At 45.5% G+C, this 16,433-nt stretch overlaps 1 protein-coding gene across 3 annotated transcripts in view; it reads left to right on the plus strand.

The window, feature by feature from the left end:
- The window catches only part of TNFRSF19 (TNF receptor superfamily member 19), a 105,113-nt gene that overhangs the window by 8,206 nt on the left and 80,474 nt on the right, over nt 1-16,433 (plus strand). For 2 of the 3 annotated variants that reach the window (XM_008259905.5, XM_008259906.5), the window contains exons 2-3: nt 11,024-11,126; nt 14,206-14,316. In XM_008259905.5, coding sequence (XP_008258127.3) covers nt 11,058-11,126; nt 14,206-14,316 — 180 coding nt within the window. In that variant the 5' untranslated portion in view covers nt 11,024-11,057. Of the gene's footprint in view, nt 1-469; nt 691-11,023; nt 11,127-14,205; nt 14,317-16,433 lie in introns of those variants that run through there. The other variant, XM_008259904.5, reaches the window with a different exon arrangement.

The raw sequence follows: 16,433 nt of genomic DNA on the forward strand, positions 1-16,433 counted from the left end.
CATGTGCTCTACAGGTGTCTGTCCAAGAAGTGAGAGTAGCAGTTGGGAAAATGCATCAGTGGATCAAATGAGCCAGTTGTTGGTGACCTCCGTGCCACAGCCAAACATCTGACCACGGTTTTCCGCAGGCCTAGGCTCACACACAGAAGCAATAAAGCCAAGATCCTGGAGAGGTACGCTCAGGGTGGAAACGAAGGCTTCTTTCTCGGAAGGAGGTTCAACCAACGCGACCAAGACTGGCGGTGGCGGCCCCCCCATCCCCCCTTCCCCGCCTCGTCTCCCCAGTTCTGTCTGGGATGGGTTGCACGCGCCCCCTCCAGCAGCCGCTAGGGCGGGCCGCCAGCGCCCCCAACAGCAGCGGGAGCGCGGAGCAGCGCAGGCGGGCGTCGCACTGAGCGGGGCGCCGGATGGTGGGCGAGGCCTCGTGGGGGCGGGGCGCCGGGCGGTGGGCGGGGCGCCGGGAGGCGGCGGCCGTTGCCGGGCTACGAGAGAGCGCGGAGCTGGTCGCGCGGGGAGGCGCTCGGCGTGCGCGTCCAGAAAGGATACCCCAGTACAGCTCCGCGCCCCGCGCCGTGCGCCACGCGTCGACATCCAGACAAACCCTCCCTGGCCCTGAGCATCCGCCTCTGGCTCAGAGCTGCAGACAGGACAGGGCGCGCGGCCCAGGAGGCCTCCCAGGTGACTAGCCAGGTAAGTGGCCCATTCCTCCGGGGGCTGCGCACGCTGCGCGGGGCACCCCAGCCCTCGGCCCCGCTCGTTACCGCGGGATGGAAGCTGGGAGAGGAGGCGGCTGCCCACCATGCACGGGCTGCTCCCGGGCAGAGGAGGGCAGCGGGCGCACGGAGCGGGGCCAAGGGACCCCAGGAAGGGGTGACAGCCGGTGGCTTTCTGGGAAGAACGCTGGGATGCAGTCGCTGTGGGGACGGCGGCGTGCGAACGCCTCCTGGCCCGGCTGGCGAAGGGATGCGGGACTCGAACTTCCTGTCCAGGGAGCCTGTAGATCTGCTTGTAAGGCTGGCTTGTGTGGACACACAAATGAATCCGCGCGGGCCTTCCACGAGGCCCCGGGCCCCGCAGCTGCACGCACCCCGGGTCTCCGGAGCGGGCGCTGCAGGGCTGGAGCCCCGGAGTGCGTCCCACACCCAGCGGTGGCTCAGAGTCACGTTCCCCGTGGAAAGAGAAAGGCTGTAGAGGGTCGGCAGCGTTCTGGGATGCAGAGAGCGCGCACAGCTTCCCGCAGGCGCAGAGTCCGCTCCCGCAGCCCTGGCTCCTGTTCTGATGCCGTCTCACGGGCATGGTAACCTAGCTGGTATCGCCTTGGAGGTCAAGTGTGGCGGGACCTGCACTTTCTGATCTGTGTGCACGGCAGTGAGTCTCACGCCTGCATCTACCGCTGCAAAAATGCGCGTCGCTTATCGTTTGCATTTTCACAAACCGAGTCCGTGTGCAAGCAGAAGCACACTCGTCGTTCAGTACTTCTTTAATCGAAATAGCTTAATTCAATCTGTGGCTGAAGGTGTAGTTTTTACTGTAATGACAGTTTCTTTGACTCCAAGGCACTTTCTTTATATAAACAGGAAACAGTTATTGTGCAGAAGCGCGACTTACACAAACAGAAGACTGTATTTTAGTGTTGTAGTTTCATGATCAGATACTTTTATGCAAAAGGGAGGATTATATTGCATTAGTTCAGGATTTACTCAGTGTGTTCTCCGTGGAGTTTCACCTTAGGCATTTTTGCAAATGCTGCTGTTGTGTAGTCTTAAAATATATTTTATAAAATATATGTAAAGATGGATCACGAAAGGAATGAGAATAGAGTCCTGATGTGGAAGACGGTTGCGACTATTCAAAGAGGTGTGGGTCCTCAGAAAAGAATTTTTCCTTGCAGACTATTTATCAAGTTGCTCTAAAAGCGTACAAAACATAGAAATGCATTTTCATGTTAAAAATATTGCCTTGACACTGCTACATGGGCCATTATGAGCTCTTCACCTATGACGGTGTCTTAGGACCCCTGCTGTCGACCAAGGTCACGTGGCTTTCTTGACTTGGGAATTTTTTTTTTCCACACTAAGTGCTCACTCTGAGATTTTTTTGTTAGTATTTCGGGGGACAGTCCTGTGGGTTACTTGTTTCTCTGGCAAGAGTGTTGTATGACAGTGAAAGCTGGATCTTGAATTTGAAGTTGAGGACATAGGAAGATGCTGTGTATGCACTTGTACCTTTGCTACCCAGAAGATTTCCATAAGGAACATTGCTAACAGCTGAGAAACTATAAAAGGAGTTTTTTTAAAAAAAAAACAGTTATTATTTTAACTTCAGATGAATAAGCCTAATTTACATGTGTTAGAACTGAAGATGAATTGAGAATATAATGCCATATATTAATATTAATATTATTAATTTAGTTTGCTAGGTATAGCTCTGATACAGGATTTAGGGCATGTTGGGGACTTTTTAAACATAAGGGGAATTCTGCTAACACCTTTAAAGAGGGTTTGAGTCTTCTTTTTTCACTTATTTAAAACTCTGAACCCATTCATAGCTTGACTCAACCCGGTTCCCCCATTCCAGACCAGTTCCACTCCCTCAAAAATTAACTTGCCACAAACCAAAACCTCCAGGCATCTTTAATATATGAAAAAAGCCCCATCTGCTTAAATCTGAAGAATCGACATTTAAATTCAAGCCTTTCAAATGCCAGCGGGTTTTAGCTGTGTTGACTACCGGTTGAATGAGAACGCCCACCTTGAATACATATACACACAGAATAGATAAATGGACAGCTGCCTGTGTGCTAAGAGAGCCCCGGAACAGTTAAACAGTGAAGTGCATTTGTCCACGGCAGCCGATTGTTAAATGTTCACGGGCTTTTTAAAGTAACCTTCCAGCCAAAGAAAAAGGAAAAGTAAAAAAAGCAGTAGGAACAGAATTTCTTTTGATGATGTACTGGTTGTGTAGTGAGTTCATTCATCCCATGTTATCTGTCTAGAATGTTTACATTTGAAAGTAAGATGTTTAAACAGTATTGGGTTGTCTTCTAGTTTGCACATCACCTAACATACATCTTTTAAACGGAACTCTTAAAAACTGGGTTTTTAAAAGGAGACCAGCCAGCCGTCAGCAATTACACGGGACAAAGGAACGTGTGTATCTGTAGATGATTTTGCCACTCTTCAGTCTGTTTGGATGAGTCTAATAGGAGGCTACTCACCCTGGAGAACACTCCATGTGCTGTGAAGAGCGGCTTTGGAATCCATCCAGACTGCCTTCTAAAATGAAAATGTAGACAGCTGTGTTTCACAGATGATTATGCACAATTTTCTTAAGCTACACTGTGTAGATATTTAAGGTCTCCTTAGTTCTCCATGATACAAGTATTCCATTCATATATTGGGATACAGAAACATTTATGATTTGGGGGGAAATCACCTTAGTTTCAATATGTGTTTTGACAGAATGTTGATTTTTCTGGGGCCAAGATGATAAGAGTCCATAGTTAAGAGAAGTAAGAATTAGTCTCAGAAAACTCTATCCCAGGTTAAATTCTATTAACATTTTTCTTTCTTAGGAACTTGACAGTGGTCCTTAATGTTTTTGGACTCAAGGGGAATTGGAGATGTTGTGCTTGGCAGTAGAAAATTTTAAAGCTTGTAGAAAATATTTCATGATTTGAAAAAAGGAAAGCATTCTCATTTCCAGCCAACAGCAATATGTATGTTCTTATTACAGAACACCTTTGCGAGGGGCTGCCAACTGCTATATAAAAGAATGCTCTTCAGAATATAGTGAAATTGAAAGCTAAAGTCCAGAATAACTGGAGGCTGGGGGTTATTGTCCTATTTGGAAATAGCAGTACTCTAGATTTCTAATTAACTTTTCATTCTCTTAGTGTGTGGGACTAACATATTTCTAAGCCATTTTTGATTAGGTGCCACCATGAAAATGTAAAAGCCTGTGTTTATAGCATTGGCTTTACTTCAATGCTGATTTTGTAAATGGTAAGACTGCCAGCTCACTTTAATGTTGATTTTTTAAAAATGTTCCAGCTTATTGCATCCTGGAAAAAATGCGTTGGGTGACTATAGCCTTGCTACATAATGTGAACACTGCTCTACCAAATGAAAATGGTCACCTTGTGCATGGACTGCATCCTTGCGTAATAAGTAGCTTTTAAGAGGTGAAAAACAAAATTCTGTAACTTATTCTAAAAGAATTATCCACGTGATTGAAATTCCAACTTACTATGTTTTCATCATTTACAAGATCAAAAATAAAGATGATCTTCAGAAAGAGTTGTTAAAATTTGAAAGATAGATCTTCCTTCTTCATGATCTTTATCAGTACAGGTTGAGCAGCCCTAATCCAGAAATCCAAAATCTGAAATGCTGCAAAATCCGAAAGTTTGATTTCTGATGTGATACCACAAAATAGAGAATTCCACACCATGAAACTTTGTGTTATGCACAAAATTATTAAAAGTTTTGTCTGAAATTACCTTCAGGCTATGTGTAAATGTATACATGAAACATAATTTCATGTTTAGACTTGGGTCTCATCCCCCAGATATCTCATTGTATGTATGTAAAATTCCCAAATTAAAAAAAAAAACCCAAATCAGAAACAGTTCTGAATCCAAGCATTTCAGATGAGGCATAGTCAACCTGTATTAGAGCATTACATTCAAGACAAGGGGTCCTGACCTGCTCTCCATTTGTCCCACCACAGTAACTTATATTTAAATCTCAAAGTAAATAAATAAATAAGAGAGGGAGAGAGAGAGAGGGAGGGAGAGAGAGAGAGAAAGAGAGAGAGAGAGAGAGAGCTCCCAACCACTGGGCTGGGGCTGAAGCTGGGAGCAGAGATTTGGGAACTCAATCCTGCTCTCTGTGGGTGTCAGAAGCCCAATTATTTGAGCCATCACTGCTGCCTCCCAGAGTCTATACCAGCAGGAGGCTGAAAAGGAGGTGGAGCTGGGAATCCAAGCAGGTACTCTGATGTGGGATGAAGATGTCTTAACCACTAGGCTCAGGGCCTGCCCCCTCAAGTTATATTTGCACCTTTTGAAACACATATCCCTGAGCACTCTGGGAGGTAAAAAATTATCCCTGATGAATCTCTTCATTTAACGTTAATTTTGCAATTGGGACGTATTACAGCTCTAGAGTGAAATCACAGTTTTTATCAGCAGGTACTGACTGATGATGGCAAACTCAGATAACCAGGTGGATGATGAAATGAGGAAAGGGGGTGCAGTATGACAATAGGGAGTGGTAGAGACTGGCGCTCTTCCGTTTAAGGCACAGTTGATGGTCAGCAGTGGCTCATTCTGCCTCCATGTGGACATCTGGTTGCCAAATTGTCTGATGTTTCAAGAAAATTCTTCATTGTTAATATTGAAAGCTAATTTAAAAATCACTATGGCGGCTAAGGAAAATAACAAAAATGCTGGTCGTATGCAACACAAGGCTAGGAATGTGAAATGAAGGCCAGGGTGCTGCGGGAGCACAGAGCAGAGGTGCCTAGGCTTGAGGTAGGCACCTCCCAGGAGACTTCTGACAGGTTGGGGGACAGGCTGTGTAGAGGAAAGCAACAGTTGAGGGGCCTGTGGGTGGAAACTACCCTTGAGGTTTGGGGTCCAGAGGTGTGCCTAGCCAGTGAGAGGTGAGGGCTGCTTCAGTAAGCAGCTGCCTCTTGGCTGTGGACACATCGGCAGAGGTTTTCATGATTTTGGACAAGGATGTACAAGAGGTGTGCATCATAGCACTTGCCGGGTGGGATTATCCCTTTCCGCAGTCCATTAAGATGCATCACTGTTGCTCACCATTCATGCAAATCAGCAGGCTAAGCAGGCTGCAGTTTCTTTTTTTTTTTTTAAGACTTTTTTTTGAAAGGCACAGTTGCAGAGAGAGAGGGAGAGATAGAGAGATAGAAATAGAGAGAGAGATCTTCCATCTACTGATTCACTCTCCAAACACCTGCAACAGACAAGGCTGAGCCAGGCTGAAGCCAGAAGCCAGGAACCCCATCCAGGTCTCCCATGTGAGTGGTAGGAGCCCAAGTATTTGGGCTTTCATCTGCTGCCTCCCATGCACAGTAGCAGGGAGCTGAATTGAAAGAGTGGGATAGCTAGCACTCCGACCAGGCGCTCAGATATGGGATGCGGGTATCCCAAGTGGCAGCTTAACCTGCTGTGCCACAATGCCCACCCTAGGCTGCACTTCCTATGCAGCTGAACAGGATATTTGCCAGCTCTGTACTTTATTTTTTTAAAGCTTTATTTATTTATTTGAAATTCAGAGAGAGAGATCTTTCATCTGCTAGTTCACTCTGCAGATGGCCGCAAGGGCCAGGGTTGGGCCAGACCGTACCCAGGAGCCAAGAGCTTCTTCCAGGTCTTCCATGTGGGTGGCAGGGACCCAAGCATTTGGGCCATCCTCCACTGCCCTTCCAAGCCTTTAGCAGGGAGCTGGATCAGAGTACAGCAGCCAGGACACCAGCTAGCTGGTGCCCATATGGGATGCTGGCGTTGTGGGTGGCCAGCCCCCTGGCTCTGTACTTTATAGGTTTCTGCCCCTTCTTTTATGCACGTCTGATTCTCCTGATACCACTGACCTGCGTCTTGTTGCTCAACAGCAGATGGTGAGACAGAAGTTGCATGTTTCTGAAATAGACTCAGCCAGGCATGACTAGTCCTCGCTTGGGTTTGTAAGCAGCCTTAGTTTCTCTGCACACTTTCTGCAGCACTGCTAGACTGTCGGTCAATGCTGCCTAGTCTGTGTACATACCCTTGCACCTGATCTCAGTAATTTGTATGTCTCATGCTTGAGAAACCATCCCCAAGAACATAGAGCATTGGAACTTTTTGTCTTTGCACCAGTTCCTGGATGCCCAAAATTTAAAAAGGCATTTCACTAAATAACCTTTTCATTGGCTGATTTTTTAAAAACTTTAAATATTATTACTTAAATACTTAAGTTGTTTGATTAAATTTCCCTACTTTTTGTGAATGCCAAAGAATTTCATAAGGAATTTCATTTTATTCCAGGAAATTCAAGGTCACACTCATAAGACTCCACCGGCTAAGTTGTTTATTTCTAAAACACTCCTCTGCCAGGCTATGGAAAAGACATTTCAGAGACCATCACTCCTGCTAAGCTGTGAACTCTCTCCAAGTGCTGGTGTCTTCCTCCAACCTAACCTGTTCTTTTAAAGCCCCTAATAACTGTGTACTCAAAGGTGCTTGAGGCCGGCGCCGCGGCTCACTAGGCTATTCCTCCGCCGGCGACACCGGCACCCTGGGTTCTAGTCCCGGTTCAGGCACCGGATTCTGTCCCGGTTGCTCCTCTTCCAGTCCAACTCTCTGCTGTGGCCCAGGAGGGCAGTGGAGGATGGCCCAAGTGCTTGGCCCTGCACCCCATGGGAGACCAGGAGGAGGCACCTGGCTCCTGGCTTCAGATCGGCGCAGTGCTGGCCATAGCGGCCACTTGGGGGGTGAACCAATGGAAAAAGGAAGACCTTTATCTCTGTCTCTGTCTCTGTCTCTCTCTCACTGTCTAATTCTGCCTGTCAAAAAATAAATAAAAAAAAAAGGTGTTTGAATCCATAGATACATTATTCAAGGTGTAGCAGATATACATAATACCAAATTATACTGGTAATAAACATACTGTTAACGGTTTTGTTATTTTTGGGGTTTGGAGGCTTTTGTACTGACTGGAATGTGATTGTTGTAGTCCTATTGTGGAATTTGAATGCTGCAACTTAGTAGATTCAACCCTAAACCACTGTGGCAGAATGGCCCACAGCCCTGTATGGGAGTCACCAGACCTGAAGGTGATCTAGTTTCCACTGGTTCTGGTTTTTGTGTCCTTTGACATTCGATTCTCCTCCTGTTGTACGGGGATAAATACGTACCATAGAGTATGGTGGTAAGGGCAAAGAAGTTACGCCTATATAACGCATTAACACAGTACTCAACGTTATACATGTTTGATTCAAACTTCAAATTCATTCTATGTTTAGGAATGCTTTCTGCAGGCCTGTGGGTCTAGAGCTTTAACACAGGGCCGGCCTTGTGACATGCGAGTGCGACAGGGAGCATTGTCATTAACATGAAGGACAATGGCTATTAGCACATCTGTAGGTGCTCTACAGCTAACCAACTGGCTCATGCCTCCCAGCAGTCTCACCGCTCTGCCCAATTTAGAGAAGGGAAAACTGAGATTCGGGGTAAAGTAGCTTGTCCAGGTTCACACGGTTAATGAGCAGTGTTCTCAATACCAGCAAGAGGCTGGCGCCGCGGCTCACTAGGCTAATCCTCCGCCTTGCAGCACCGGCACACCGGGTTCTAGTCCCAGTCGGGGCACCGGATTCTGTCCCGGTTGCTCCTCTTCCAGGCCAGCTCTCTGCTGTGGCCAGGGAGTGCAGTGGAGGATGGCCCAAGTGCTTGGGCCCTGCACCCTATGGGAGACCAGGAGAAGCACCTGGCTCCTACCTTCAGAGCAGCGCACCGGCCGTGGTGGCCATTGGAGGGTGAACCAACAGCAAAGGAAGACCTTTCTCTCTGTCTCTCTCTCTCTCACTATCCACTCTGCCTGTCAAAAAAAAAAAAAAAAACAGCAAGAACCTCAGCCGCCGTCTGTTCTAGGAGCTGGGCTGAGTACTTTCTAAATCCTCGCTCACCCCTGGGAGACTGGATATCTCTTTATAGCTGTGTATTCTCAAAGTATCTACTTCAAAGGGCTTCACTATTTTTCTGCCCTCCCGAGGAGTTAGTATTCCGGTGGAATATTCTGTCCAAATTCGTTGCTTAAATACTGTATGAACTGACTCTACCCACCTCCTTTTCTGCTGTTTGTGTAAATGTTTTGGTATTAAGGTTGAGCATCCCTAATCTGAAAGTCCACAATCTGAAGTGCTCCGAAATCGGAAACTTTCTGTGCACTGATATGATGTCCTAAGTGGAAATTTCCACACCGTGACAGTTTGCTTCATGTAAATTGTATAAAATTACCTTCCAACTATATATGTAACATTAGTGGATTTTGTATTTTTTTTTTAAGATTTTTTTAATTTATTTGAAAGACAGAGTTACAGAGAGAGGTGGAGCCAGAGAGTGAGAGAGGTTTTCCATCTCCTGGTTCACTCCCTAAAAGGCCACTAATAGACAGAGCTGAGCTGACCCGAAGCCAGGAGCCAGGAGCTTCTTCCAGGTTTCCCACGCAGGTACAGGGGCCCAAGCACTTAGGCTTTCTCAGGCCATAGCAGAGAGCTGGATCTGAAGTGGAGCAGCCAGGACTCGAACTGGTGTCCATCTGGGATGCCAGTTCTGCAGGCTGGGGCTTTAACCCACAGTGCTGGGCCCTGGATTTTGTATTTAGGCCTGGGTGCCCTTCCTCATATATCTCATTACACGTATGCACATATTTCAAAATCTCTTTAAAAAATGGAAAATTGGAAACATTGTTGGTCCTTCCATTTTGGATGAGGGTAGTCAACCTGTATACCCTCTTTTCAATTTTCTTTTTAATTCCATACAAGTTATATATTTTTTTTTACTTTTAGGAATTAACACATTTCTCAAAATTTATCAAGAAAGGGATAACTTGAAACATAATCTTTCAAGAAATGAGGCTTTATCTTCTGCCCACACCTCCCCTCTGTGTCTATGCAAATAGCTGGTCTCCCCCATGGGTAGCTGGAGGATTTTCAGATATGCTGGGGCAGAGCAGGGTGAGGTCTGTGACCAAACAGCTGGAAAAGCAAATAAATAAACATAAATAAATAAAAATAAAAAATGACTTTTGAAATTTACTCAGAGCAGTAAAATGAGTTCTTGGTGGGCTGACAGTGTGGTCCCCCAGGCAGCTTGAACCCAGCCCCCGGGTTTAGGCCCCTGAGAGGCAGGCTGCAGGCTCTCCCCTGGGTGACAGCAGGCCTGCCAGTTCAGCTTCCTTTGTGGTGCTGGTTACTGGTTCTTTCTGTTTGTCTTGTTTCGTTTCATTATTGAGCCTGGTGTCTGCTAGTTTTGGAAGAGTCAGCTTTAAAGGAAACCCAGCTGTTGCCTCTGTGCCTGATAGATGGAGTCCCCGGATGAGGCTCCCCCTCCCGCCATGTTTTTTTTTTTTTTTTTTTTTTTTTTTTGGTCTTTTCTATTACCATGGCATGGACATTTCACCTGTGGGCGTGGTTTCTCTTTCATTGACATGTTGGGCCAGGGCCTCCAGTTTGCATCCCTTGTCAGTGGCATTGGGGCAGGGGGTGGGGGTGGAGTTCTCAGTTGAATGCTTGCTTTCCTGCCAGTACCTACTTTGTGTTGCACTGCTTTGGTGAAGAATAAACAAATGTTGACTTTTAACAAACAGCTTCTTGGTGAGGACGACGCTCCCAAGATCCAAGCATAGTTTTTTTTGGTTCAATAGAGCACGTTGTGCTACAGAATACTTGTAATACCACAGATAAAGGAACAGGGACTCTGGAAGCAACCCACCGGGATTTGCATCCAGCGTTGCTTCTTACTGGTAGTGTGACCTTGGGTAGATGGCCCAGCCTTCTCTGAGCCCCATTCCTAAAATGAGAAGAATGATAATATTGACTTTCTGCAGTACTTGTGTAGATTAAATGAGGCAGCATGCTAAAAATAGCAGCTCGCACATAGTGCTTAGCAGGGGTTGTTATTTGATCACAATTGCTGTCCTGTTTGCTATTCTGTCTAAACTTAGGGAGGTTTGTAGAGTCGCTGCTTGAATGTAATTCTCTTCTGGATGCTGTGAAGACGCAGGTAGGAAATAAAGATGGATAGAGCCTGGGATTCGGAGTGAGGAGGAGTCGTACATGTAATGTGTCTGTAGACAGAACTGTGATTCTTACAACCTATTAAAAGAATTATGTATTTTATAACGTGTTTTTTAAAAATATTAATAGTATTTATTTCCTGGTGTATATAGAAAATGATAAACATTATATAGTGATTGCAGAGCTTTTAATGTTAATTATCTTCCTTTTTATCTTCATTTAGAGCTCTTCAATAATAAATACATTTGATAAGAAGGATGGCTTTAAAAATACTACCAGAGCAAGAGAAAACATTTTTCACCATTGTAGTTTTATTAGGCTGTCTGGTAAGTAAGCTCTTTGTTTCTTTCTGTTAGGATGTGGCAAAATAATTTGTATATGTAGTACCAAAATTAAATCTATTTCTGGTTTCATATTATTTTTTATTTCTTCCAAATTGAATTTTGTCATTTTTCTACTTAACTAATAAGTGAAACAGTCACCGTATTTCTAAGAATTGTTGAAATTCTTTGAATTTATGTGAAATCATAAAAATTTCCATGAGGCTGTCCAAGAGAATTGAAAGGAGTTAAATCTAGAGCTGTAATATTGATTTACACAAGCAAAGTGAGGCTCATTTGTCCCTAGGACAAAGGAGGAGGAAACGGGATCAGCTTGGAGTCATGGATATGGGTCGATGTAAGAAAACTTCCTTTCCGTCACGGTCTGTGAGGGAGGCTGTAGAACTCGTGAGATTGCAGACTCTCTGCTGTGGAAGAGACCCTCCTACTCCTTCATGAAGCAGAGCTCCTCCAAGACTGGTAGTCAGGGGGAGGGAGACCTGGGAGCACATCATTAAATCTTTGGTCCCAAAGAATTTTCTAGTCCCAAATGCCGCCTTTCCCTCTTGCTTGCCAGGGAGGATGAACTAAGGCTTGGGCTTTATTCAAGGAGGGTGGTAGATTTGTTTGTTACAGATGTCCCTGCTTCAAGGTGGAAGAATTTGTACAGAATGGTTGGCTATTACTATAAGCATCAAAGCCGACTTTCTGGGCAGCTTTGTGCAATAGGCACAGTGCAGTAAGCATTAGACGGAACACTGTCCCTCAGTGCTTCTAAGGGTTTCACCTGTCACTTAGGGGAAAAAGTTATGGTCAGTAATGACATTCAGGACATTGCTATTTAGGACAAGAGATTGAACAGAATGTCTTCACCAATTCTGACATGCTGGTAACGCCAACATTTTTATGAAACACTATCTCTTAAGAAGCACAGTTATGTGGATGAGAGTATGTAAAATGAACTTGTTATTTTTAGATAAAATAAGAGCAAAAAAGTATATTTTGAAAATGATTTCCAACTTTTGTTTTTGCCAAAGTGTGATTTTCCAGCTGAGTCCTGTGCTGTGAACTGAAGTCTACGGTTAGGTTCCAGGATGATGGCTCAGTCTGGCATTTGTTAAGGATGCAAGTTCATAGCTCCGTAGCAGCACTTAGATTTTGAAGAGTTGGGAGAGTTTGGCTACCTTTGTCAGCAGCAGCATCATTATCATCTGGAGATTGTCTCTAAGTGAAGCTAGTTCCGTGAAAAAGCTTGAGAGTGCCCTGTTAAAACAGGGTGAGAAATGTATAGAAGGAAATTGTGGCTGGCGCCGCAGCTCAATAGGCTAATCCTCCACCTAGCGGCACCAGCACACCAGGTTCTAGTCCCAGTCGGGGCGCCGGATTCTTTCCTGGTTGCCCCTCTTCCAGCCCAGCTCTCTGCTGTGGCCCGGGAGTACAGTGGAGGATGGCCCAGGTGCTTGGGCCCTGCACCCCATGGGAGACCAGGAGAAGCACCTGGCTGCTGCCTTTGGATCAGCGCAGTGTGCCGGCCGTGGTGGCCATTGGAGGGTGAACCAATGGCAAAGGAAGACCTTTCTCTCTGTCTCTCACTATCCACTCTGCCTGTCTAAAAAAAAAAAAAAAAAAAAAGGAAATTGCAAGTTCTGGAGGCTCTACTGATCTATCTTTTTATTTATTTATTCAATTTATTATACTTGAACGAGTTCGTGTTTTCAAGATCAGAAATTATTTTTTAAAGATTTATTTTGGCCGGCGCCGCAGCTCCCTAGGCTAATCCTCCACCTGCAGCGCCGGCACCCTGGGTTCTAGTCCCAGTTGGGTGCCGGATTCTGTCCCAATTGCTCCTCTTCCAGTCCAGCTCTCTGCTGTGGCCCGGGAAGGCAGTGGAGGATGGCCTAAGTGCTTGGGCCCTGCATTCACATGGGAGACCAGGAGGAAGCACCTGGCTCCTGGCTTTGGATCAGCGTAGCTCCGGCCTTGGTGGCCATTTTGGGGGTGAACCAACGGAAGGAAGACCTTTCTCTCTCTCACTGTCTAACTCTGCCTGTCAAAAAAAAATGTTTATTTTACTTGAAAGTCAGAGTTACACAGAGAGAATTAAAGGCAGAGAGAGAGAGAGACAGACAGACAGACAGGTCTTCCATCTGCTGGTTCACTCCCCAATTGACTGCAACAGCCTGAGCTTGGCTGATCTGAAGCCAGGAGCCAAGAGCCTCTTCTTGGTCTCCCACACAGTGCAGGGACCCAAAGCCTTGGGCCATCTTCCACTGCTTTCCCAGGCCATAGCAGAGAGCTGGATCGGAAGTGGAGCAGCCAAGACTTGAACTGGTGCCTATATGGGATGCCTGCACTGCAAGCAGCGGCTTTACCCACTACACCACAGCAATGGCCCCCAGAAATTTTTTTTTAAAGATTTATTTATTTACTAGAGAGGCAGAGTTACAGAGAGAGAGACAGAGACAGAGAGAGGTCTTCCATCTGCTGGTTCACTACCCAAATGGTCGCAATAGCCAGAGATGTTCCAATTCAAAGCCAGGAGTTTCCTCCAGGTCTCCCACGTGGGTGCAGGGACCCAAGGACTTGGGCCATCTTCCACTGCTTTCCCAGGCCATTAGTAGGGTTAGCAGGGAGCTGGATCAGAAGAGGAGCAGCCGGGACACGAACCTGCACCCATATGGCATGACCGGCGCTGCAGGCAGAGACTTAGCCTACTATGCCACAGTGCCGGCCCTGGAATTTTTAAGTAGTAAAGAGACTGGGTCTCCGCTGGGCTGTTCTTGGCTACATTCTCTTACCTAGGAAAGAGACTTGCTCCTAAGTCGTTTGCCACCTTGGGTATTCAGTGGAGCTTAAGAGGAAGAGAGTGCTAATTCTGTGTTTTCTGGAATACAGAAAAGGGTTAGGCTTATTGATTTATTCATTCCATGAACTTTATTCAAAAAGTGGCTTTTCTGCTGAAAAAGTGACAGCTGATTGTTTACACTCAGTGATTATGTGACTAATACTGAAGATGTTCCTTTCGTGCAAAAAAAATGTACTTAGCACACTGAAAGGTAACGTTTAGTGAAACGTTTTGTTCCAGCTATGTACAGCAATCTGTGAAACAGGAGACTGTAGACAACAGGAATTCAGGGATCGGTCTGGAAACTGTGTCCTCTGCAAGCCGTGTGGGCCTGGCATGGAGTTGTCTAAGGTATTGTTGCATGTTTGTATTTATAAGATACATTCTTTCCAGTTAAATTTCTTGGGGCTAATGATCAGTGAAACTTTGCCCACCCCATCAGAGATCTTAGTTCCTTCTGCCACTTTCACCAAATATTATACACAATTCCTTTTTCAATATATCTGATTCATGTGTCTTCCTGAAATAAATAGTCCTGAAAGTCAAAATTTGACAGATGTCATTGTTTTCCCTAATTTAACAGTGATAGTATTTCTTTGAAAGAGTAGAGCTTTTGGCCGGCACCACGGCTCACTAGGCTAATCCTCCGCCTTGCGGCGCCGGCACACTGGGTTCTAGTCCCGGTAGGGGTGCCGGATTCTGTCCCGGTTGCCCCTCTTCCAGGCCAACTCTCTGCTGTGGCCCACGAGTGCAGTGGAGGATGGCCCAGGTACTTGGGCCCTTCACCCCATGGGAGACCAGGATAAGTGCTTGGCTCCTGCCATCAGATCAGCGCGGTGCGCCGGCCGCGGCGGCCATTGGAGGGTGAACCAACGGCAAAGGAAGACCTTTCTCTCTGTCTCTCTCTCTCACTGTCCACTCTGCCTGTCAAAAAAATAAAAAATAAATAAAAAATAAAAAAGAAAGAGTAGAGCTTTTAAGGTTTATTTGCACTATATCAAGAGAATTGATGTTCCACTGAAAATTTAAGAATAAAAGCATTGATAACAAAAAAAAATGGTAATGCTACCACTTACTGGCCTTCTGTCTTTTTTTAAATGACTGTTCTTGCTTGTCAAGAACTAGAATCTGACAGCGACTATAGGTGGTGCAGGACAGTAGTTCTTCTCCAAACCAGGAAAATGTTTGGACATTCCTTTGGCAACACAGGTATTTTTTTCTTTCATCAGTCTCAGCACATTGAGTATATGGTCCTCCCAGCAGCACGTTCTCTATACTCATTGTAACCACTACTTGCTGATAAATGGTGTGTCGTGGCAGGACATCCTTCAGGGTCGTGGACGCTCGCGAGGCCTTTCTTTTGGTGAGCCTGCCCAGAGTTAGACATCCGTTTGCTTTATGTGCTGATCTTTTGAAGAGGCTACTGGTTGTGGAGAATTGATATATGGTTTTGTTCTAAATAAAGAAGCAAAGCCTTCCTGTTAGAAAAGGAATAGGGGTTTTCTTTTGATTGGAAGAAACTTCAAAAGAGAAGTCCTTTCCCCTGCAGACCACCATTCTTGGAAGCTGAGTCTTGTACTCGCGGAGTTTTGATCCATGATCTAAGAAGAGCAGGAAGCAAAGAATGCTGCCTTCACGCATTCCACAAGCAGCCCCTGGCGGATGCCTTTTTTTTCTGGTTGTCCTGTGATGTAAGTGGTGGCTTTCAGGTCCTGGGCTTGGATTGGAGCATTCTGACCTTTGAAGTCTGTGTGGTACCTATGGCATCTCAACGTTATTTTGCAATCTTTTTGGATTGTGTTAACAGGCATTTGCAGATGTAGGTTTTTCTATGTTGAGTAGAAAGGGACTCATTGATAGCTTATCTAAGGTTAGTTATCTAAGGTCAGTTAACAAAGTAGGTAAAAATGCCATTGTCCCTGAGGGGAGCAGATGATGACATTGAGTCCTTTTTCCCATGGTCTGAAAATCTGAATGAAACTTCACAGGTTCTAAGAGATGAGTATGGTATTTATAGGCAGTTGCTTTCTTATTATCATCCTTTGAAACGAGGGAATATAACCCTAAAATAATCTCTGGAAAGTTGTTCCAGAAGGTGAAGGTCTTAGGAGCTCTGGTATATTGTTTTGTTGAACTTGAAAGAATTATTTTCCAGTTTCTGCTTCCACATGGAAGGAGCTTTAGAGTTTCCCTCCCTCCCAGCAACTAGCAAAAAGCTGAAAAAACTAATAAATCTGCAACTCCTTTTTTTGAGTCTTTATTTATTTTATTTGAAAGGCAGACATACACACACACACACACACACACACACACACAGAAGAGAGAGAGACAGAAAGGCATCGCCTATCCACTGTTTCACTCCCCAAATGCCTGCAACAGCTAGGGCCAAGTCAGCACAAAGCGAGGAGCCAGGCACTCAATCCAGGTCTCCCGCTTGGGTGACATGAACCCAATGACCTGAGCTATGT

The sequence above is a fragment of the Oryctolagus cuniculus genome, chromosome 9, assembly GCF_051225735.1.
Source record: "Oryctolagus cuniculus isolate XC-2025 breed Fujian yellow rabbit chromosome 9, ASM5122573v1, whole genome shotgun sequence".
NCBI lineage: Eukaryota > Metazoa > Chordata > Mammalia > Lagomorpha > Leporidae > Oryctolagus > Oryctolagus cuniculus.